Source organism: Hyperolius riggenbachi, chromosome 10 (genome assembly GCF_040937935.1).
Source record: "Hyperolius riggenbachi isolate aHypRig1 chromosome 10, aHypRig1.pri, whole genome shotgun sequence".
Taxonomy (NCBI): Eukaryota; Metazoa; Chordata; class Amphibia; order Anura; family Hyperoliidae; genus Hyperolius; species Hyperolius riggenbachi.
The window spans coordinates 49,197,054-49,221,306 of NC_090655.1; the positions used below are offsets into that span (position 1 = coordinate 49,197,054).

A 24,253-nucleotide genomic window follows, 5' to 3' on the forward strand; every position below is an offset into this window, starting at 1 on the left:
TGTTGGTTGTGTGAGGTTTCCTGCTCTTTGCCTACGTGTTTCATCTCCATTATTTATCTTTAAGGCCTCTGATTGCTGCCAAGAACCCTAAAATTGCTGTCTCTAAGATGATGATGGTCCTTGGAGCCAAGTGGAGGGAATTCAGCACGAACAATCCTTTGAAGGGGAGCTCTGGTGCTTCTGTGGCTGCCGCAGCAGCTGCTGCTGAGGCTGCTGTAGCCAGTATGGTAACAGAAGTTGCTCCGCCGCCGCCCCCACCGCCGCCGCCGCCGCCCCCAGTTGAGGTGCCTCTCCGCAAAGCCAAGACCAAGGAAGGAAAAGGCAAGTATTGCCTGGCTGGCCTGCTGATCCTTTGCCTCTAAAACTTTTAGCCATAGTCCATGAACTAACCTGCAGATCAGATGTTTCTGACAAAAATCTGACATGATTAGCTGCATGTTTGTTTCAAGTGTGTGATGCAGACACTACTGCAGCCACAGAAATCAGCTAGGCAACTGGTATGGTTTAAAGCATACCCGAGGTGACAAGTGACATAAATGTGTGCCTAGCACACTAACTCGTAACTATGCTGTTCCTTTTTTTTTTTCCCCCCTTTCTCTGCCTGAAAGAGTTAATCATCAGGTATGTAAGTGGCAGTTCCTGTCTGAGGACTGAGTCAGACTACAGTGTGACCCTCACTGATAAGGACTTAAAACTATAAAACCCTTTCCTAACAGAAAATGGCTTCTGAGAGCAGGAAAGAGATAAAAAGGGTCAATAGTTCATAGATTTTAGCTCTAGTATACTTCAATGAATGTGTCATTTAGCATAAACAGTAAAAACTTAAAAAATAGATTTAAAAATAAAACTGTGGAATATCTTAAGTAATTTTTAGAAGGATCGATACAATTGTTTTCATTAGTTTAACTTCACCTCCGGTGTCCTTTAATATGCAATATGGCATCCTCCATGAACCTCCCACCTCAGGTTCCCTTTTAAAGATGCAGTTTTCCTGCCCTGTTTAACCTACATTGTGGAGAATCGCAGTAGACCAGGTGAATGTTAAGAACAATGCCCAAGGCTAAGTTTTTAAAGGACAACTGAAGCGAGAGGGATATGGAGGCTGACATATTTATTCCCTTTTAAGCCATACCAGTTGCCTGGCTGTCCTGTTGATCCTCTGTCTTTAATACTTTTAGCCATAGACCCTGAACAAGCATGCAGCAGATCAGCTGTTTCTGACATTGTCAGATCTGACAAGATTAGCTGCATGCTTGTCTGGTGTTATTCAGACACTCCTGCAGCTAAATAGATCAGCAGGGCAGCCAGGCAACTGGTATTGTTTAAAAATATGGCAGCCTCCATATCCCCCTCACTTCAGTTGTCCTTTAAGCCAGGTGGCTCGCCAATGCGTCGAGGGGGCTTTCCCTGATGTACACACACTAGAGTATCGGCAAAGTCTAATCTAGAACTTGTACGTAGCTTCAGGATTGGGCATTGCATAGGGGATAAAATTTGATAACTTTTGTACTTAGACGGACTCTATTATGAGGAATATGAGGCTGGTATTGTCATTCTCTAAAGTCTAAACCATGCCAGTTGCTGAGGTGAAAATGAGAAACAATTGTATCCATCATCCTACAAATTACTTTTTTTTTTTTTTTTATCTGTTTTATTTTATATTTAATCTGTCTGGCCAGAAACTGTCACTTGCATATTTGATGTTTAACTCTTTCAGGCAGAGAAGGAACACAGTGTAGTTTTGTGTGCTTGGCACTGTACATGTCTATTTCATGATGTCACCTCAGTATCCTTTTAAATGATTTTTGTATTGTTTTTTTTAGGACCCAACGCCAGGAAAAAACCAAAGATTGTTCGTCCACCAGAAAAACCGAAGCCCAAAGCCAAGAAGGTGGCTCCTCTGAAAATCAAGCTGGGAGGTTTTGGATCAAAACGTAAACGCTCATCTGTGAGTATCTCCTGAGAGGCATATACAGTATGTTCAGCCTCCGTCAGTCATCTAGTGGCTGCAGCCTGATGGCCAAAGGGCTGACCTGTTCCTGTTTGTCCACAGAGTGAAGATGATGATCTGGATGTGGACTCTGACTATGATGAAGGCAGCATGAACAGCATGTCTGTATCTGACGGATCCACCAGTAAGAGCAGCCGAAGCCGCAAGAAACTTAAGGCCAACAAGAAGAAAAAGAAAGGTAACTATGAGGCCAGATGACACAGTCCAGGCCTGCAGCCATATTGAATTGTACATTTCAAATCTGCAGTTAGTGCCTGTATAAAATGGGTGAATCAACTGTAGAGAATATTAAACTCAATGAAAGGTTGGTTGTCCTAGGGTCGGTAAGATGGCCTCTCAGCCGCTGTCATACCAACAATGTTTTTTGTAGCATCACAGCTATCCCTAGTGAAATAACTAAGAGGCTAAGACCAGAATCCTGTTTTGTGAAAATGTATTCTTCTATTTATGCACAAAGGATATTCAAAAATTACATAGAGCAGGTTATATAACAAGTATTCAAGATTATAAAAAATATCTAACCTCTTTGGTCATCCTGAAGTACATAAAACAGAAGGCATACTTTACCAGCTGCTTATTAGCCTGAGCATAGGTAAGCCATATGATATAGGATGCCTCTGTTCTCGTGCTAAGCTATTTGACCCAACATTTATTCACTTATTGTGTGTGTGTGTGTGTGTGTGTGTGTGTGTGTGTGTGTGTGTGTGTGTGTGTGTGTGTGTGTGTGTGTGTGTGTGTGTGTGTGTGTGTGTGTGTGTGTGTGTGTTCAATACTTGTATAGATATATGCTTTGGCTGGGCTGTAGGAAGCCCCAGGTAAGTACAGATTTCATATATTTCCACTGCTCAAGGTCCCTTTAATATAGATTTTCTGACTATGCTATGATCTTCTGCGGAGATCTACAATTTGTAAAGTTGCCCAAACATCTAGCCATGTACTGGCAGATTGATCAAGATACAGATCTCTCTGATCAGATTCGATCTGTTTTCTACCTATACAGTGCAGGCTGATTTCTGATCTATTTCAGCATGAAATCTCTCAGGGATCGGCCTCATGATGCCGCCTAGCTGCTGTGATAATGTGCCCATGCTTTAAATTTCACTTTTCAGCAGCTCCTGCGTCCTCATTTGTGTCCCACGTGACTTCCGCGTATAGCACGTGGCATGGGAGGGGCAGACAGCGGCCAAGAGTTCAGTTGCAGTAGGTGGTCTCACTAAAACTATGAATGGCCACCTTAAAGGGAAGTTCCAGAATGAATAGAAATCAAAAATCTACTTCCTTCCTGCAGCCCCTGGCAGCTGTGCCCTCGCCGCAGCTCCGGTGGCTCCTGGTCGCATCCGGAGGCATCTGCTTGTGCTCCAGTGTGCGGCTTACTGTGTCGCACAGACGTCATCCGGATTGTACTGCTCAGGCGCAGAGCTACTGTGGCTACGCAGTACGGTCTGGATGACAGAGCGACTGAGCCGCTGGCGCAGTGGGAATCCTGCACCAGAGGGGACTCTGTACCGCCAGCGTGGAGCGGAGATGTGGCGCGGGAACAGGACGGCTGGCAGGGGCTGGAGGAAGCCCAAGGTAAGTGTGTTTTGTATGTATATTTTTTTTTTCCCCAGCATTTGTAACATTGACGTGTTGCTGAAAAGCGGACACAAATGCATTAGTGGGCTCAGGTCCTAAAACCGCTTGGAGACCGTGGAAAATATGTACCGTATATTCCGGCGTATAAGATGACTTTTTGAACTCTGAAAATCTTCTGCAAAGTGGGGGGTTGTCTTATACGCCGGGTGTCAGGTGCGGGGTGTCAGTATTTGTGCTAGGCAGAGCTTACCGGGTGCCGCAGCCTTGGCGGAAAGGTCCGCTCATGACCTGGGTCCTTTTATGTCCTCCACTGTCCCCCTGCATTGTTCATGTCCGTGTCCATGTTTGAACATTCAAAGCTGCAATACTGTAGCATCTTGCGAGCAGCCGCTCACGTGGGTAACAGGGCAGCTTCCTGGTTCCGGGTCACCTGACTGGTGACATATGCGTAGGAAGAGGAAGACACTGAATTGTGGAGTGCACGTCACCAGTCAGGTGACCCGGAACCAGGAAGCTGCCCTGTTACCCACGATGCTACTGTATTGTAGCTTTGAATGTTCAAACACGGGACACGGACATGAATGATGCAGGGGGACAGTGGAGGACATAAAAGGACCCAGGACAAGAGCGGACCTATCTGCCAAGGCTGCGGCGCCCGGTAAAGTCTGTCTGGTACAAATACTGACACCCCGCACCTGACACCCAGTTCTAAAATGGCACAGCCTGAACTTTTTCCCTCTCCTGGATGACTGCAGCACCCAGTAATATGCAAAGGGTGTATACAGGGTGGGCCAAGAGGACAGAGGAGGCATGTTGTGAAGAGGGGTTGTCTTATATGGCGAGTATATGCCAAACTCTTTAACTGGAAAAGTTGGGGGGTTGTCTTATACGCCAGAATATATGGTAAATAAATCATGTAGGTAGATTGATGAGTAATACTAGAAACCAGTGGGGGGGGGGGGGGAGCTCTGCTTTTAGCTGCACAGTGTGCTGAATATTGCCATCTTTCCTTTCTTGCAGAGGAGGAGGGAGCAGCTGTTGCTGCTGCTACTGTGGATGGCTATGAAACAGACCACCAGGATTACTGTGAGGTCTGCCAGCAAGGAGGTGAGATCATCCTGTGCGATACCTGCCCTCGAGCTTACCACATGGTGTGTCTGGATCCGGACATGGACAAGGCACCAGAGGGCAAGTGGAGTTGCCCGCATTGTGTAAGTGACCTCTCTCTTATCCTGTACACGGTAATGTTTTCTCTCTCCAATGGCTGGGCACTCAATAATCACTTTTATAGGAGAAGGAGGGCGTGCAGTGGGAAGCCAAGGATGACAATGACGAAGAAGATGAAGACTTGGATGAGACCCTGGGTGACCCAGAGGAAGAAGATCACCATATGGAGTTCTGTCGCGTGTGTAAAGATGGCGGTGAACTACTCTGCTGTGATGCCTGCCCTTCCTCCTATCACATCCATTGTCTGAACCCTCCCCTGCCAGAAATACCCAATGGAGAATGGTTATGCCCACGATGCACGGTATGTCTCCTGCCAGCAAAACAGCTACTTTGCTTCTCGGTGTAGAGCTTTCTTGTGTACTAAGCCTCATGTCTGCTTTTATTGTGTTTTAGTGTCCAGCCCTGAAAGGTAAAATCCAGAAGATCCTAACATGGAAGTGGGGGCAGCCGCCTCCTCCTACTCCTGTACCCAAGCCAGCAGATGCTCAGCCTGGTGCTCCTCCACCAAAGCCTCTGGAGGGCAGAGCAGAGCGAGAGTTCTTTGTGAAGTGGCATGGCATGTCTTACATGCATTGTTCTTGGGTGACAGAGCTACAGGTAGGTAGTAGTGACCAAGCATGAAGTTGGTATTTTATGTATTGCCAGTTGAACGTCCGATTCTGTAGGTGTGCTGGCAGTGTGCGCGTCCTGCCCTCACTGTTTCTAGGTGACTGAGCTGCAGGTAGGTAGACCTGACCAAGCAAAAAGCTCCTGATTTTGCTTATTGTCTTGATTCTGCAAACTGAAGATGATCCCAGCAACACAGCCGTGTGTGTGACAGTTGGAATTTTACTTAGAGTGTATGGCATTAACAGCTGAATGCTTTCTTCCAGTTGGAGCTGCACTGCCAGGTGATGTTCAGGAACTATCAGCGGAAAAATGACATGGATGAGCCTCCAGCTGGTGACTACGGAGTGGATGAGGAAGAGAAGAGCCGCAAAAGAAAAAACAAAGATCCAAAGTATCTGGAGCTAGAGGAGCAGTTCTTCCGTTATGGCATTAAGCCAGAGTGGATAATGATCCATCGAATCCTGAACCATAGGTGAGCTGGCTAAAGAACTTCTAGGTGGGATATGTATGCTAAAACTCGTGAGAGCCATATCTAGCCTGCAAAGCCATCAAATTTGGCCTGCAAGTGGTTTCCCCACTTTGCACTATGTTTGGCGTATTCTAGTGTCTAGAATCTAGACCACCAGGGAAGATGCATTGGAAGTGAAGCTCTAGATCACCAGGCAAAGCCATATGTGGGAGGGAGGGGAAAAGCACTAGACACCAGGGGGAAGGAGTGGGTTTCTAGACAACCGGGAACTGTTCCTCAACCCTGTCCTCAGGGCCCACCAACAGTGTATGTTTAGCAGAAAAACACAAACGTGAACAGGTGAGGTAATGAGTGTCTCAGCACAGCTCAGTGGATTTCCACAAAACATGCACTGTTGGTGGGCCTTGAGGACAGAGTTGGGGGGGGGGGGGGGGGGAGACTGGAGGGGCAGAAGAAGACGGCTCTAGACACCAGGGAACTGTATAGGGAAAAGAGGCATTAGACACCAGGGAACTGTATGGGGGGGGGGGCATTAGATACCAGGGAACTTTTATAAGGGAGGGTGGTGGCCACTAGACATTGTTGGCCTACAACTTTGGTCCCAGTGTTCAATTTGTTCCACTTTGTGTTTGACACCCCTGTATTAGAGGCAGAGGATCAGCAGGAAAGCCATTCAATATGTATTCAAAGGAAATGCATATACATATCATTCTCAGTTCAGGTGTGCTTTAAACCTATTAATCCAGGCTGGCTACATGTGTATGTATTGGCTATGCAAGTAACATGCTTTAGTCTTGTTGGAATGGTGTGGTTTCTTATGATTAAAGCCCTTTGTCTTTCACCAGTGCTGACAAGAAGGGCAATATCCATTACTTGGTGAAATGGCGAGACCTTGCCTATGACCAGGCTTCTTGGGAGTTGGAAGATGAAGACATCCAGGATTATGACATTTATAAACAGGCTTACTGGCATCACAGGTGAGTGTTTGTTTCTATGGCAAGTCTGTGCTGGGATTGGCTGCTTTTTAGCTATATGATCTTTTTTTTTTCCTGGCTCTTCCAGGGAGCTGATGTGCGGTGATGAGGGACGACCAAGCAAAAGAGTAAAGAAAATGAAACTTGGAAAGATTGAGCGACCTCCAGACACGCCAACAGTGGATGTGAGTGGTGGCCGAGTGCTGTGTGACTGGAGAGCTGCCAGCAGCCTCCTCTGATCTGCTCACACTTGATGTATTCTGCTTTCAGCCCACAGTGAAGTACGACCGTCAGCAAGAGTACTTGGATGTCACTGGAGGAACGCTGCACCCCTACCAGCTGGAGGGACTAAACTGGCTGCGCTTCTCATGGGCACAGGGAACGGATACCATTCTTGCTGATGAAATGGGTTTGGGAAAAACTGTGCAGACAGCCGTATTCTTGTACTCTCTGTATAAAGAGGTGGGTTTCCTAGATGTAATGACTGTTGTTCTCAGAATGAGACTATGGATAGAATGGCAGACAGCTGAATTTATGATCTACTTACAGAGCAGTGGGAGGGGTGGCTTGCTGTAGGAGTCTGTCTCTACATGGGGAGCAATACCATTCATAACGCTAGTACAATTTGTCAGTGACAGGACTCCGTGAGGCTTTCTGATGCACTTTATTTTAGCTGGCAAAAGTTTTCAATCCTCACTTAAAACACATCTGAAATGAGGGATATGGAAGCTGCCATATTTATTTCCTTTCAAAAGATGCTGATTGGCTGTCCTGCTGATCAGATGTTCGAAGTATGGCTGGATTAGCTGCATGCTTGTTTTCGGTCGGTGATTCAGACACTACTGCAGGCAAATAGACCAGCAGAACTGCCATGCAACTGATATTGTTTTAAAAGAAGTAAATATGGCAACCTCCATGTTGCTCTTTTAAAGGGAACCAGAGAGGAATGGAGCCTGAAAATAGAAAAAGCTCTTATACATACCTGGGGCTTCTTCCAGCCCCATAAGCCTGGATCGCTCCCACGCCGCCATCCTCCGCTTCCTCTATCGCCGCTACCGGGTCCTGTCACTTCCGGCGGACGCGGCCAATTGGCCGCATCACAGGGGCTCCCTCCATACCCTTACGCATGCAGCTGCGCAGTAGGCAGCCGCACGCGTAGGTATATGGAGGGAGGCCCTGTGATGCGGAGAATTGGCCGCGGCCGACTGGCGGTAATGACGGGACCCGGTACCGGCGGATCCAGGCAGCTTAGGACGGTGGCATGGGAGCGATCCGAGCGTATGGGGCTGGAGGAAGCCCCAGATATGTATAAAAGCCTTCGTTATCCTCTCTGGTTCTCTTTAAGGTGTCCTTTAAGTCGTAACAAAACCGATAAGAGAATAATTCCTTACCTTGATTTTATCTGTAGAGACTGCACCATGAATACATCCGCCTTCTCCTCACATGAAGTGTCAGTTTTCTTAAAGCGGACCTAAACCAAACATTTTTTTATTTGACCATTTAACGACCGCCTAATGCCAATAGGCGTCGGCAGGTCGAAGTGGTGTTACCATGGAAACGGCTGCTCATTCGAGTGGCCGTTCCATGTCAGTTCATGGAGGGTGTCTTCGTGAACAGGCTAATTGTAAACACGTGGGGATCGCCGCAGTCTGATAGGCTGAAGCCTATTGGAGGCGGCGCAGGACGGATATCCGTCCTGTGCCGCCCGTAGCCTACAGGAGAAGGGAGGGAAGGAGAGGGAGCGCAGGCTATCGCTGCAAAGGGGGGCGCTGCTAAACACATGTAGCCAGCTGTGATCAGACCCCCCCCCCAGCAGGACATCCCCCTAGTGGGGGAAAAAGGGGGGTTGCCCTGCAGCAAACCTGATCTGTGCTGTGGGCTGGAGAGCCCACGCAGCACAGATCAGGGAAAAGGAGCCTTGTCCTTAAGTGGTTAAAAATATTTAGTTGCACCACTCTGACACATACAAAGATAAACACTCCTTCAAGCCTATGAGCATTTCAGTGCATGCTTTTCACCTTTCTCTTTTCATACCTAGGGTTATACAGGTGGCAGCCATTACTTCTGAGCAGTAGGAGGTTTTAGATCATGGGTGTGTTTGTCATCAGCTACCCTCCCTCACGGGGGCGTCATCTATGGGAAATCTCACACAAGAAGAGATCACCTCCCCTGTGACGACATCATCAGTAGCAGCTTGTGTGTTGTTTTTTATCTCCTCTACCAGTCTGCCGAATTCTGTCCCGGCAATATGAAAGGAAGGGAGGGGCTTCTCCAATAAATGTAAAATATTTTATATTTGTTGTCATGCAGCTGAAAAAGGCTGCTATTTATTATAAGTTAGAACATAGATTTAATCTCTGAAATCTTGGGGTTTTTTTTTGCGGGGGGGGGGGGTTAATTTGGGTCCACTTTAATGGTTCAGGCGATGCAGCTCCAGAGTTGCAATGTAGTCTGCTGTGTGCAGATGCGGTATCTTTTAGAAGAGGGGAGTTTCTGGGGCATTGCTAGACTTTCTTAAAGCGGACCCAAACCAAACATTTTTTTTATTCAAAATATTTAGTTGCACCACTCTGACCCCTACAAAGATAAACACTCCTTTAATCCTATGAGCATTTCAGTGCATGCTTTTCACCCTTCTCTTTTCCTAACTAGGGTTATACAGGTGGCAGCCATTAGCAATTCCTCCATTGCTGGACACCATCTACTCCACCAGTTTGCCGGATTCTGTCCGGCAATATTAAAGGAAGGGAGGGGTTCCTCCAATAAATGTAAAATATTTTATATTTGTCATAATACAGCTGAAAAAGGCTTCTATTTATTATTATTTAGAAAATAGATTTTATTTCTGAAATCTTGTATTTTTACTTTGGGTCCACTTTAAGTTTACAACACTAAAAGGTATTGTTTAGTAGAACGATTAGTGTCAGTTTCCTGGAAGTCTTGCACAGTGGTTTTAAAAACAAAAATGGAAAGATAATGATGGTTGGCTTTAAATTACTTAAATGCCGTTGTGTATCACTGATGCATATCCTTGCACCATTTTTTTTTTGATTGGGTGCATGGATTGGCACAGTTAGTAAAGCAGCATCAGCTGGGTTATTCGCTTCTGTCTTGTACATTTCTGAAAACCTAGCCTGTTTTTGCTTGATATCCTTATCCTATTAGGACAATATTCCTCCTCCACCAGTTTTAAGATGGGACTTTTTCCTTCCTCCTTTTCTTTCCTTGATGCCCATTGTATTGTTGGTTTAGACCTAATTTTGGCTTTTGTTTTCAGGGTCACTCTAAAGGTCCATTCCTTGTCAGCGCACCTCTGTCCACCATCATCAACTGGGAGCGAGAGTTTGAGATGTGGGCTCCTGACATGTATGTGGTCACATATGTGGGAGACAAGGACAGCAGAGCTGTCATTCGAGAGAATGAGTTTTCTTTTGAAGACAATGCCATTAGAGGAGGGAAGAAGGCCTCACGGATGAAGGTATGTATCAGTGACAAGTTTGTGCTACTGCCTCATTATGCAAAGCTCTTCCTCATACTTGCCTCATCTCTGCCCTACAGAAAGAGGCATCTGTGAAGTTCCATGTACTCTTGACATCATACGAGTTGATCACCATAGACATGGCTGTTCTGGGTTCAATAGATTGGGCTTGTCTTGTGGTGGATGAAGCTCATCGTCTGAAAAATAACCAGTCCAAGGTATGGAGGTTCTATGGTTTGTCTGAATGAGCCCTACTGTGTGGTCACTTCAGTTCTACTCATGTTTGACTTTTGTGCAGTTTTTCAGAGTTCTGAATAACTACAGTCTCCAGCATAAGCTGCTTCTCACAGGAACCCCCTTGCAGAACAATCTAGAGGAACTCTTCCACCTGCTGAACTTCCTGACTCCAGAGCGATTTAAGTAAGTGTCTGCTGCACAGGGTTCTCGGTATGTCGTGTTTGTGCAACCAGAGTCACGGTTCTGGCCATCAGCTGACTACAAGCCCTTCTCCTGTAGGGGGTACAAGTGACTGTTAAGGTTTCTACTGTCCTAGTAGGCCATGTCAGTTTTAATAAAGCCTGTGATTGTTATAGGTAAAATACTTTGGTATGGGGATCAAGCTAATGCAGAGGAGCACATGACTGCCAACTGGTGGTCAGCAGCAGGAAAGCGGTTACTAACTAGGCTCTACTGAGCCACAGCTGGTTTGGAAATCCAGCTATACATAGTTTTGCTTCAACCATGTCTTCTACCACCATAGTTACAGCTCTGCCCACCTCCTCCCATGCTGGCCACTCGCTACAATCACTATCTGACTGCCTCATAGCCTGGCTTTGGGAAGACTAGTGTTAAAAGTTAGGCAGCTGTCAAATGGGAGGAACTTGGGTAGTCAATTGTTTGATTCCTAGGAGCAGCCTGCCGAAGTGGTAATACTACATAGTATGCAGTCTTGCTACTAATTTCTTGTGTATCAACCCACTACTAGATCATTTCAAGTAGCCATTATGTAAAGTAACCCCCCACAATATGAGGGGATGAATGGGGTAGTAAGTGGGAAGGCAGGGTATTGGAATTCTAGGGATGATTGTCAATGTGGTACCTGTGGGGAGATCTGTAGGCAGTCCCCTTTCAGATATCTCCATTATGTCTGGTGTAGCCCCAATCCATGGCTCCAAGCAAAGTATACTGATTGTATTAATGTGCTGAAAGCAATTAAGACTCCAGTCTAAAAATGTAAGTGAATAGAAGGGTTATGTGCTCTGAGGAATAACGTGAAATTATATAAAAGGATAAGTAGCGGCTGCGTAACTCCTATTGTTTTGATTTGTCTTTGTGACAACTTTTTGCTTGTAACAAAAAGCACTTCCTGTATATGTTGGTGTAACTGTTGCGCAGCAGACAAGGAAAATACATAAAAACCTGTAGTTGCTGAGAAATTCACTGTGTATGTTTAGAAAGATGAGCCTTTCTGCTTGCCCCTTATTAGCAAGTGTTAATCGGGGCTGGCAGTTGTTTGAGTTGTGCCAATATGTAAACCACTTGTGCTCCCCGGAATGTCCAGGAAGTGAACACTGCAGGTTTATAGTAGGAGCTCTATAATTTGTAGCAAAGAAACCTTTTTCTTTAAAGATTATGCTGTTGCTTATTTTAGAGCAGAGAGGAAGTTCTGAGTTGAGGCCCTCTTTAATACATTCTTCTCTTCTGCAGCAATCTTGAGGGCTTCCTGGAAGAGTTTGCGGATATTGCCAAGGAAGATCAGATTAAGAAGCTCCATGACATGCTGGGTCCTCACATGTTGAGAAGATTGAAGGCCGATGTCTTCAAAAATATGCCTTCTAAGACGGAGCTGATTGTGCGGGTGGAGCTCAGTCCTATGCAGAAGTGAGTGATGCTTGAACCAATTAATTGTGCTCAACCTAAGCCAGCCATGTCTTGTGCAGCCACTGATGCCTTCCTTTTACAGGAAATACTACAAGTTCATCCTCACGAGAAACTTTGAGGCTCTGAACACTCGAGGTGGTGGAAACCAGGTGTCTCTTCTGAACGTGGTCATGGACCTGAAGAAGTGCTGCAACCACCCGTACCTCTTCCCAGTGGCTGCTATGGTAAGATGGAAAAGCACTCGGGCACACATTTCAGTGTAGGAAGTTTGTCTGATCCGGCTCTGAGACTTTGCTTTTCTTTACAGGAAGCCCCAAAAATGCCTAATGGGATGTATGATGGTAGTGCCCTCATTAAGGGGGCTGGAAAGCTCATGCTGCTCCAGAAGATGCTGAGAAACTTGAAGGACAATGGACACAGAGTTCTGATCTTCTCCCAGGTTAGATGCTCATAGCAAGGTCTCTATAGAAGAGGATAGGCCAGACTTCTGTAGAAAGTAACTTTAGTCAAACTGAAGCCATTAAGGAATCCTGGAAAGCATTGGGATGGGTTATGCCACTTAAGGGCAGGACATCTGCAGTGGTTTTTACAGATCAAGGTTCCTTTTAAGCTGCTTTATGTATAAGTTACTTCGGAAGATGATTCTCTGTCACTTCATTATGTGCTAGGCTGCACAGAGCAATATGCTTAGCACAATTCTGCGCATTTTCCAGATGGATTTTGATTTGTTAGTGGGCACTTTCCTTCTGTTACTAGAAATCCTGGAAGACTTTCTTTGGCTACTAGATAGACTAGGAGGGGTGGGAGTTAAAGGACGCATGAAGTGAGCGAAATATGGAGGCTGCCATATTTATTTCCGTTTAAGCAATGCGTATTGCCTGGCTGTCCTGCTGATCTCTGCCTGTAATAGTTTTAGCCATAGACCCTGGACAAGCATGCAGATCAGATGTCTGTGTGAGCTGTATGCTTGCTTTAGGTGTGTGATTCAGACACTACAGCAGCAAAAGAGATCAGCAGGACTCCCAGGCAACTGGTGTTTAAAAGGAAGTAAAAATGGCAACCTCCATTTTGCTCTCTCCCTTGTTCTGTGTCTAAGGCAGGGGTCACACTTGTCGGCTTTCGTGCGCGTTTTCTGCACAGAAAAACTTAACTGAGAACTCATGTTAATCAATGAGCTAGGTCGCTACAATAACTATCACACTAGGTCACACTTGAATGTAGATTTCGCGCGCAGAAAAAAAAACCTGACATCTTGCGCAATTTGTCTGTTTTCTCTAAAAATTACATTAGCTGTTGTAAGGTAGAGGCCACATTTGTCTTTCAGTTTTCTGAAAAGTGTAGAAACTGAAACACAAGTGTGACCCCTGCCTAAGGGCGCGATTCCACTTGAGCGGCGCGCGTCTGCGAGACGCGACCGGCTCTTCTAGGTCTGCGGGGAAAGCAGACGAATACCATCAGCCGTGCTATGCACGGCTATGGGATCCGCAGCCTCTCGCGCAGATTCGGATGGAAAAGCCGGCCGAATCGCTAGCGGTAGCGATTCGGCCGGCGTTACCATTGCACCCTATGGCAGAGTTTCCCCGCACTATTCGCCTGCGGGGAAACTCTGCGGATTCGCGGCGGTTTCCGCTCAAGTGGAAACGCGCCCTAACTGCTAGTATGTTATATGTAAAATATCTCCTTATGCTTTTCTGCTATCTGCTGACAGTCAAACTGCAGCTTTGCATGGTACAAAATTCAATAAGTTGGTCCCCATTTACTCACTCCACTGTTTTAGACAGAAACACAGCGCAGATACTTTTTCCAAGATGCTTTGTGCCTAAATGAGTGGCTTTCCCGCAGGTGTGGGGTCTAGTGATCTCATTTTGACAGACCAGCAAAGAACACAAACAGGCTAATAGACATCACTGACAAACTGTCGCATCGCTACAATCAGCACTTTACTTTTTATTGCTTGTGACATCAGCATTTGAAGATGACCCTTTTGGCTGGGACCCTGCTTGAAATGTCTGCTCTCCTCTTTTGCTTCTGTAGATGACCAAGATGTTGGACCTGTTAGAAGACTTCCTTGAGCATGAAGGGTATAAATATGAGAGAATTGATGGTGGAATTACTGGAAACATGCGTCAGGAGGCCATCGATCGATTTAATGGTCAGTGTCCAAGTTTCGCCCGCAATAATATTTCATAGTGAGGGGCACATAGTGTAATGTGTATAATCGGAGGATAACCCACCTCCCTGTCTGCGCTGCTTGATGCGGTATGTTCTGTCTTCTAGCTCCCGGTGCCCAGCAGTTCTGTTTCCTCCTGTCCACTCGTGCTGGAGGTCTTGGAATTAACCTCGCCACAGCTGATACTGTGGTCATCTATGACTCGGACTGGAACCCCCATAACGATATTCAGGTATGGTGCTTTTCTGGTAGTAGGCGTTGTAGCAGCCTCATTGTACAAGCAAGCAGTGTGCACATGCTGGCCTCAAGAGGTACAACTGCTAATCACAAACCACTCTTATTTATTATTGTATTTATAAAGCGCCAACATATTACGCAGTGCTGCACAATAGATAAATGGGTTAACAAGGTAGGACACACAGTAAACTCACAACAAAACAAAATCATGCAAATAACAAAGTGTCATAGGTCAAAATAGAGACTGTTCTAGTCCACAAGAGGGATGATTGACAGTAAGATTGCATAATCAAGCCAGAAACACTAGGTAGGAGGGCCGTGCCAGAGGCTTACAATCTAAATGGTGGAGACAATAAGTGCATCTGTTGAGTGTGCAATAAGTGCATCTGTTGAGTGTGTATTATGAACGTATTATGGTGCTGGTGTAGGGGGGTATGCGAGCATGAAAAGGTGAGTCTTGAGAGCTTGTTTGAAGGTATTAAAGGTGGGGTCGCGTATGATGGCTGGTGGGAGCCAGTTCCAGAGAGTGGGGGCAGCCCTAGTGAAGTCCTGCAATCGCTCTACACTGGCTTTACTCTGTACAAATATTGACAATCTAAATGAACCCCTTACTTACCCAGTAACCACTTGTGACCTGTATCTTCTACTTACCCGTTTGTTACCTATCTGGGCCCCTCTTATTTGGGTAAAATGCTGACGTGGCCTACAGTCCATTTTGCAAATATTAAAGTAACTATAAGGCCTAAAATAAACACTGCCAGTACAGTTTTTTTCTTTAAAAATTTGATTTTTCTTGCCCTCAGACACTGTGCACCGACTTATGGTGCTTAGCTCCGCCCCTTGTAAACAAGCACTTTGGCGCTCGGTCTCCGATCTAGAGGATGCCATGAGCCTTGTCTGTAAGGAGACCTGGTTGTTGGCGCACACGTCTTTGAGGGTGCATTAAACGAAAAACCCTGGTGAAGTAATTATAACGTTTAAAGAGAACATGGTACTGTCTTGAACTTCATTCCAAGCAGTAGCTGATGCACCCTTTCCCACAAGAAATCCTTTTTCTCGAATAGATCAGCGGGGACTTGCGTGGCTTCTGTTGTGTGAATCTCATTGCATTGTGGGAAATAATGGCTTTTCCCTACTGCCAAGCAAGCAACCTCTCCTTCTGTGCATAGAACTCTAAGTAAACTAACATTCTGTACAGCTCACCTGCCAGTAGTAAAAAATGTTGCTATCGGTGGTAAAGAATTTCAGAATGTAAATGTTTTTTTTTTTGTTTTTTTTCCAATGGGCAAACCCTGCTTAATCTATAAATTAATATTAAAAAATAGGTATTGTTAAAGTATTCATTGTTTCACTACTTTTCACTCTATGGCAAAGGTGTTATTTCAGTTTTAACTGAAATTTTCCCTGCAGGCTTTTAGCAGAGCTCACCGAATTGGACAGAACAAAAAGGTGATGATTTATCGATTTGTAACTCGTGCCTCCGTCGAAGAGAGGATCACTCAGGTAGCAAAGAAGAAGATGATGCTGACTCACTTGGTCGTAAGACCGGGACTCGGCTCCAAAACTGGTTCAATGTCAAAGCAGGAACTGGACGATATCCTCAAGTTTGGCACTGAGGAGCTCTTCAAAGATGAAGCCACAGAAGGTAGGCCTTGCTTGGAGCTTTAAGAGGGAAGCTGGAAATGGTAACCTCCACCATGAAAGCCGCTAATGCTTTGTACTGTCACAGGTGGTGAGAGCAAGGAGGGCGAGGACATCAGCGTCATTCACTATGATGATAAAGCCATAAGCAGGTTGCTAGACAGGAACCAGGAGGATGTTGTAGAAGACACTGAACTGCAGGGAATGAATGAATATTTGAGCTCCTTCAAGGTGGCTCAATACGTGGTCCGTGAAGAGGAGATGGTAGTGAGTGATGTCCACTTTTTATGTTTATATGTGCGGGTGGGGGAGTTGCATATTAACTTCATATGTAGTGAACTACATCTTGTAGCTGGCTTGTCTACAAAATGCATTCTGAGGTCTTCAGTTCTTCAAGGCTCTTCCTGAGTTCACTCCGCATTTTTGAAGCACGGTTTCCCACAACCGCAATTATGGAGACAGTTACCAGCCCAAGTTTCAACAATTCTCTACATGCAGTGTTGCAGGACTGTTTGACCATCATAAATACACCCTTTCAAAATATTTTGCGTACTAGGAGACCAACATCTAAGTAGCTTGTATATAAGTGCAGTGGGGGTCCCTGAAGTGCTGTCTGTGCAGGCAGCCATAATGTTCTACTAGTCACTGCAGACCACCACATGATGTTGATTGGTATATGCTGAACTGGTCTCTGCCTGAGAAGCGCACAGATTATAACCTGAACCAGCAGTGCTGCACTGTGTGATAAGTGCATTCTGGAGAAGGCCACAGGCATATGTGCCTTTTACTTCACTTCCTGTTTCTCTCATGGATGTCACAAAGGACGGGAAGTGGTTAAATATCCATAACGAGAACAGAAGGCACTGAAACTTTTGTTTTAAATGGGTAGATTGAGGTTTCTGGGCTTTTTATGTCCCCTTTGCAAAAAATGTTGTTTTTCCTATGACTTTGAATAGTGTCATACAATATACTGTAGGTAGTAAAAGCAAAGCTACCCACTGGTGACACAAATCTAAACCAGATTCTGAACCTTCCTCATTCAGTCCAAAGATAAAAAAAAATACATGTTTTAGTTCAATTTGGGCTTAAAGCGTGTGAGTGAGTTTTAAGTCCTAAACCAATATCACAGCTTTCTTCTCCTTGCAGGATGAGGAAGAGGTGGTCCGTGAGATCATTAAGCAGGAGGAGAGCGTGGACCCAGACTACTGGGAGAAACTTCTCCGACATCATTATGAGCAGCAGCAGGAGGATCTGGCCCGCAATCTGGGCAAAGGAAAGAGAATCCGCAAACAAGTCAACTATAATGATGGCAGCCAGGAGGACAGAGGTGAGCAAATGATCCAGCTGCTTTTCTTCCTCTGTGCTTACGGTGAAACTTTACATACTCTTATCCCTTGGTCATTCTTCTTCTACAGATTGGCAAGATGATCAGTCTGATAACCAGTCAGATTATTCTGTAGCTTCAGAAGAAGGTGATGAGGACTTTGATGAGCGATCAGAAGGTGAGTGTGCATTGTCATCCTGTTTGCATTTTTAAACACCTACATCTACTTTTCTGGCTTCACACATGTTCTCATCTCTTCATCCACAGCTGCTCGTAGACCCAACAGGAAAGGGTTGAGGAACGACAAGGATAAGCCACTCCCACCACTGCTGGCTCGTGTTGGAGGCAATATCGAGGTATGAGTAGACTCTGGGCTTTATATATGTGTTTTTTTTTTTTTTTGTTAACTTGCCTTGTTATTGCTGGTTGTACCTTATGTGGTACTCATAGTTGCTTTTGTTTCCTTAGGTGTTAGGATTCAACGCCAGGCAGAGAAAGGCATTCTTGAATGCCATCATGCGCTATGGAATGCCCCCTCAGGATGCTTTCACCACCCAGTGGCTTGTTAGAGATCTGCGGGGGAAATCTGAGAAGGAGTTCAAGTAAGAGACTTTCCTGTCACCATTCTGTACAGTTACACACAGGGATGCCAATATCTGTGTAACCGGATATTAGGGATTGCGAACGTACAACATAGTGTTGCGTAGCTTACTGAATTAACTTCCCTGGCGGTAACCCAGAGTCAGGCTCAGGGCGGGAAAACCGCAGCTTAGAGCGGTAACCCCGAGCCTGACTCGTGGTAGCCACCGAGAGGTCTCTGCAGAGCATAACACGCTGTGGGCATTTTTACTCGCCTCCCCTAAGATCCAGACGCCGACAGCTATTCTTCTTCCTGTCCTCGGAGTCTCTGCATCCCTCGGGAGATTGCCGTGTGTCAAGACTGCAACCTCACTACGGGGTTACAGTGCCACCCGGAAGGAGGAGGGAGAATTGCAGCGCTAGATCCCAGGGAGGTGAGTAAGTGCTGGGCTGCTGCAGATCTCTATAGCGGCATGTGTTTTTTGTTTTGTTTTTTTTCCCTGGTTTTAGTCTGAAAGCCTGCAAAAACAATTGCACCTTTTTTAGACCCTAAAATCCATAAATCAAACCACAAGGGAAGTTAATGACTGCTCGTTGTGATGCTAGGTTAAAAAAAACGCATTAATCCATTCATACAATCAGATCAGTGTTACAAAGAAGTCTAGATCTTAATTTTAAATGCTTGATCAGTTCAGTTCTTGTGGTTTTTCTGTGCAGGGACATTCCTTGTTGGAATTCAGCTCGCTGCTTGTCAATGCAGCAGATCCTATCTAAACCCTAGCCCCACCTTTTGTAGGGAAACAATGGATTTAATTATAGCTCTGCTTCTAATTAGCATGACTATTGGTACAGGCATGTGGCTGTCCTCCATTTTGTCTGCTCTCTAGACTGATTGGTGTCTAGGAATTCTTTACTAAAAGCCCAGTTCTTAATCTTTCTAACAGTTTTTTATGACTGCTACTTTATTTTATAATCTACAGCTACACTTACATAGTTGCATAGTTATTTTGGTTGAAAAAAAAGACATACGTCCGTCGAGTTCAACCAGAGAACAAAGTACAACACCAGCCTGCTCCCTCACATATCCCTGTTGATCCAGAGGAAGGCGAAAAAACCCTTACAAGGCATGGTCCAATTAGCCCCAAAAGGGAAAAATTCCTTCCCGACTCAAGATGGCAATCAGATGAAATCCCTGGATCAACATAATTAGGCATTACCTAGTAATTGTAATGGATGTCTTTCAACGCAAGGAAAGCATCTAAGCCCCCTTTAAATGCAGGTATAGAGTTTGCCATAACGACTTCCTGTGGCAATGCATTCCACATCTTAATCACTCTTACTGTAAAGAACACTTTCCTAAATAAATGGCTAAAACGTTTTTCCATCCATGCGCAGATCATGTCTTCTAGTCCTTTGAGAAGGCCTAATGGTGTCAGTCACGGGAACAGTAGCAGACTGCTTCAAAGCCCCCTCATATGTTGGCGGCACCAGGCAATCCCTCCATGGGGCAGCAACACAGGCACATGTACAAATGCCCGTCGCACTGTATGTAAATAAAATCCAGAAAACTTTATTGGTACAATAGAGACAGCATGACCGCTGACGCATTTCTTAGACAGGTCCTTAGTCGTAGCTCTAAGGCGCTATGACTAAGGACCTGTATATCGAGCGGCTAATCGGCCGTGTTGAAAATTATCAATCAAGCCATCTAAATGGCTCAGAATTCAGCCATGTATTCCCAGCATGACCCCCCTCTTCCCTTGACGACCTGAGCATAATGCATCAGTTTAGGGCAGGGAACCTTTTTTGGCTGAGAGCCATAAACACGACATATTTTAAAATGAAATTCCGTGAGAGCCGTACAATATGTCACCTGTAAATGCACATAAGAGACAGCTTTTCACCAGGTAATGCACATAATGACAGACAGCGGTTCCCCAGTAAATGCACATAAGAGACAGCCTTTCCCCAGTAAATGCACATAGTGAGAGACAGCTTTTCACCAGTAAATGCACATAAGAGACAGCTTTTCACCAGGAAATGCATGAAAGAAAGCGGTTCACACTTACCAGGCCAGGCAGCTTCCAGTCAGCTTCACAGCGGAGTTCCAAAGCGCGGGCTTGGCTGACGTAACTGGCCGCAGCACTCTCAGGCCTCCTGTCCCTGCACGCCGTGTCACCATGGGGGCGGAGCTACAGTACGCTGGCCGCGGCGGCTGGAGGAGGCGGCGCTCAGCGTGCAATGTGTGGGGAGGCGGGATGCGGTGCCGATGAAGGAGGCGCGCTTGCAAATGTAAAGGCCGGGCAAGGAGGCGGCGCGCTGACTAAAAGTAAACACAGGCTCTCTGGCCGCTCCGTCACTCATACTTTAGCAAGCCAGAGAGCCGCATGCGGAGGTGAAAAGAGCCATATATGGCTCATGAGCCATAGGTTCCCGACCCCTGGTTTAGGGTAATAAGTGAATATGCAAATCATTTCGTTATGTCCCTGATGAGTCATTTTTACCTGTTTTTTGTCTGCTTTTTGGTTAGCAATGCGGGCTGTTGCTCTACAGTGTAAGAATTATGAAGTACCATGAAATATTATTCATTGTTGGCGGGAAGAATGAGCATAAGAAGCATGCCAGGGCAGGTTTGCTTTTGCAGAGTTACGAAAAATGTTACTTTTATTGTCCTCCCTTTCCAGGGCTTATGTGTCGCTGTTCATGCGCCATCTGTGTGAGCCGGGAGCGGACGGGGCAGAGACATTTGCCGATGGAGTTCCCAGGGAAGGACTCTCTCGCCAACATGTATTAACCAGAATTGGAGTGATGTCTCTCATCCGTAAAAAGGTGAGTATCAATTTAGAACAAGAACACAGACAGATTGCTGTTTGGGGGGTCATTATCCTGCTTTTTTTGAGTAGAGGCTCCACTGGAAAGCAATGCTGATGGACTGAATGTAGTGAGCATACAGCTGTATAACATGGCAGTTCTTCCAACCATCTGCTTCTCAGTTTCAGCGTGTCTGATATGAGGGCGGAGTCTGTACATAGTGCCTGGAGTATTGTTAAAAGTAAACCACTTCCCTTGTACCTGGAACTTCTCTTATCTTCTGTATGATCTCCTAATACAAGCAGCGTTCTCACTGGAAGAAATAAAATGCTAATGTGGTTGTGCTTTCTCTATGGCAGGTCCAGGAGTTTGAGCATGTGAATGGACGCTGGAGTATGCCAGAACTGGCGGAAGCTGAGGAAAACAAGAAGACCTCTCCTGTAGATTCTCCTTCTCCCAAAACTCCCAACCCATCTACCCCTGGCGACACGCAGCCAAATACCCCAGCGCCACCTGTAGCTAATGGTAGGTTCCATACCAGCTTCTCTGGGCACACTTCTGAAAATGCCTGTAAATTGTTGCTAGTATTCTTGAGGTCAGCATGTTTTCTATCATTCTTCACTTCGCAGCACTGGAGCCTAAGGTTCCAGTACTGGCCAGGACACTATCTGTATTGAAGTGAACCAGAGACTAAGCACCCTCATTTATTTCACCATATATATCAGAGGGAACATTAAAAAAATACCTACCCTGCTCTGTTTCATCGTTCACTGCTCAGCCAGCCTGTTATCAGCCCTGATAAAAGATGAAATCCCCCACTGCGCAGTCAGTCTCGCTTTGCTCAGGAATCCATTATAGCTGTAGTCTTTCTCTGTCTTTTCAAGCCCAAGCCTGCCCCCTTCTGGCTCTGCTATATTAACTCAGCTATAATGATTCCTGAGCATAGCCAGACTGAATGCTCAGTCGGGGATTTTATCAGGGCTGATGATAAGCAGGCTGAGCAGTGAAGAATGAAACAGAGAGCAGGGTAGGTGTTTTCTCTAATGTTCCCACTGATATATATGGTATAATACATGAGGGTTCTTCGTCTCAGGTTCACTTTAAGTATGTGTTCTCTTTGGGGTGCTTCTATACACATCCCCAAAACCTACTGGCAGATTATCTATCTAGCTTGTCCTAAAAATTCATCCCTGCCGGTGGATTAGTTTGAAATGCGGGGAAAAGGTCCGTGCAATATGTCAATTGTAGAACAGCGTGGGAATACCAGATTGGGACAGTCAGGTTGTCCATCAGGCTGGCTGAAAAGGTTTCTTGTTGTAGAAGAGGGCAGACTACTTCAGAGTATGAAGAGGTCTTTGAGCACTTCAGTGATTTTTACACTGGTAGGTTGTGACTAGGGGGAGATCTTCTTCCAGGTGACTAAAGCTGGACACAGAGGTGACAATCTAGCTGGTCAATCTTTTTCTCAGTACTACCACATCATTGTAGTGTATGGGGTTTTGCTGAATTCCAAATTTTGTGTGCTTGCTGCTAACCTCACAAAATTGTAAGTTTGACAATCGTACACTCATTCATTCTGTAACGTGTGCAGCCACGTGTGAGCACTGGAGTGGTAAAGGAATGGCACAAACTGCTGCAGGATTGTTTTTTTCCACCTCCCTCTGTTTCTCAGCATCAGTGCATTCACCTATAGCAGCAGCCAGTCATATTTCACCCTCTCATATTACTTCAGGAATCTGCAATGTGGTAAATTAGAGTAGTCTTCAAAATTTGCTGTCGTTAGGCTGAATGATCCGCTAGCTGCCAAGACGCACAGCTGTGGATTTCACAAATCTTTATTTTTACATTTCAGCAGATGAAGCGGCAAAAACGGAGGAGGCGCCTGCAAAGGAGGTTCCTGCAAAAGAGGTTCCTGTGAAGGAGGAGCCAGCTGAGGCGGAAAAGAAACCCCCAGAGGAGAATGCAGAGGTGAGATGAGCGGTACCATTGACCTGCTGATGCCTATCCAGATTCCATTATCTTGGTTGAAAGCTCTAAGATCCACTTCTGTGCAGCCACTATCCCGTCAGTTCTCTCACTAATGTAGTCGTAACTGATCTATAGAGGGATTTCTCTGACTGCTGAGTTGGGTTATTGCTGCCACAATTGATTTGTGATGCAAGTAAGGCCAGAAAAGAGTTGAGGCACCTCCTCTTCGTGTTGCAGTGTAGGGCATGGTATGCAGGGAGGCAAGCTATGAAGCAGCCGTGCAGTCATCTGACGTTCACCAAATGGCACAGCCTAATCTGTAGTCTGACTGTGGGGAGAGTGATAAATGGGTCTCCCTTTGTGTAGTGGAGGAGAACCCTGAGATGCTATCATGAAAGTACAAAAAAACAAAATCCAGTATCTTCAGCCGATACATCTGTGCTTTTCTCCTCGGTGAACAATTTTCAGGGTTGTTTTTTTACATATACAGCCTTTAATTTGAGTCGGGTCGTTTTGGAGCCACACCTGATTTGATGTCGCCATAGGCAGTAATGTTAATGGTAATTAGTATGTTAATTTGGGAACCCGAATTGCAAGGAAAACCTAATTCGGGTGCCAATAGTGGGATCCCAAATTACGTGGAAAAACAGTAAAATTAAATTAGTTTGGGTATATGTTTAGTAAATTTCTCTAGGTTACCTAGCACAGAGAGCGATTTTCCAGCTTCTCCCTGCACCCAAATTGCCACTCTGCCAGAAGATATGTACATATATTTGGCAAGTTGGACCATGGAGCTTCCATAGTGATGCTTTGGCAAGTGACATCCTCTTTGAGATGTTCTCTACATTGCCATATTGGGCATAGCTCTAATCTCATCCCATTGTGTCCTTTTTCAGAGTGCCCCACCAGTAGCGACAGCTGCTCCAACCCCTACAGCATCTGAGAACAAATCTCCTGCTGCCCCAGCTGAGGTCAAACCAGAAGTCAAACCAGAAGTCAAGCCAGAGGAAGCAGAGAAAGAAGAGAAGCCAGAGAAACCACCTGCAGCTGAACCAATGGAGACCGAGCAAAAAAGTGAGAAAGGTAAGAAATCCTACTGCTGTGCAATAGGCAGTAGGCTGCCACTGTGTACTGCTGTGCGATGGCCACAGTTCTGACTGTCCATCTTCTTTTTCTAGTTGAGACAGACAAGTCTGATGATGTCATTGCCGTGGACGACAAGAAAGGTAAGCAGCTTCTACACTGAGATTCTGTCTTGGCAACTTGCATTTGTCACAGTAAGGCCTGAGACCCACACAG

The 24,253-nt window shown here is 45.6% G+C and overlaps 1 protein-coding gene across 7 annotated transcripts in view; it reads left to right on the top strand.

Annotated features, from left to right (window-relative positions):
• CHD4 (chromodomain helicase DNA binding protein 4) overlaps nt 1–24,253 on the top strand; it is a 69,022-nt gene that overhangs the window by 33,363 nt on the left and 11,406 nt on the right. For 4 of the 7 annotated variants that reach the window (XM_068257676.1, XM_068257679.1, XM_068257680.1 and 1 more), the window contains exons 6-34: nt 65–321; nt 1,824–1,948; nt 2,054–2,189; nt 4,607–4,797; nt 4,878–5,114; nt 5,207–5,410; nt 5,686–5,894; nt 6,737–6,868; nt 6,954–7,050; nt 7,136–7,327; nt 10,143–10,343; nt 10,424–10,561; nt 10,642–10,763; nt 12,051–12,224; nt 12,307–12,448; nt 12,532–12,663; nt 14,259–14,376; nt 14,502–14,626; nt 16,042–16,276; nt 16,361–16,539; nt 17,419–17,599; nt 17,688–17,774; nt 17,864–17,952; nt 18,065–18,198; nt 20,860–21,004; nt 21,346–21,511; nt 22,839–22,954; nt 23,851–24,037; nt 24,133–24,180. In XM_068257676.1, coding sequence (XP_068113777.1) covers nt 65–321; nt 1,824–1,948; nt 2,054–2,189; nt 4,607–4,797; nt 4,878–5,114; nt 5,207–5,410; nt 5,686–5,894; nt 6,737–6,868; nt 6,954–7,050; nt 7,136–7,327; nt 10,143–10,343; nt 10,424–10,561; nt 10,642–10,763; nt 12,051–12,224; nt 12,307–12,448; nt 12,532–12,663; nt 14,259–14,376; nt 14,502–14,626; nt 16,042–16,276; nt 16,361–16,539; nt 17,419–17,599; nt 17,688–17,774; nt 17,864–17,952; nt 18,065–18,198; nt 20,860–21,004; nt 21,346–21,511; nt 22,839–22,954; nt 23,851–24,037; nt 24,133–24,180 — 4,499 coding nt within the window. The remainder of the gene's footprint in view (nt 1–64; nt 322–1,823; nt 1,949–2,053; nt 2,190–4,606; nt 4,798–4,877; nt 5,115–5,206; nt 5,411–5,685; nt 5,895–6,736; nt 6,869–6,953; nt 7,051–7,135; nt 7,328–10,142; nt 10,344–10,423; nt 10,562–10,641; nt 10,764–12,050; nt 12,225–12,306; nt 12,449–12,531; nt 12,664–14,258; nt 14,377–14,501; nt 14,627–16,041; nt 16,277–16,360; nt 16,540–17,418; nt 17,600–17,687; nt 17,775–17,863; nt 17,953–18,064; nt 18,199–20,859; nt 21,005–21,345; nt 21,512–22,838; nt 22,955–23,850; nt 24,038–24,132; nt 24,181–24,253) is intronic. The other 3 variants (XM_068257678.1, XM_068257682.1, XM_068257677.1) reach the window with 2 other exon arrangements.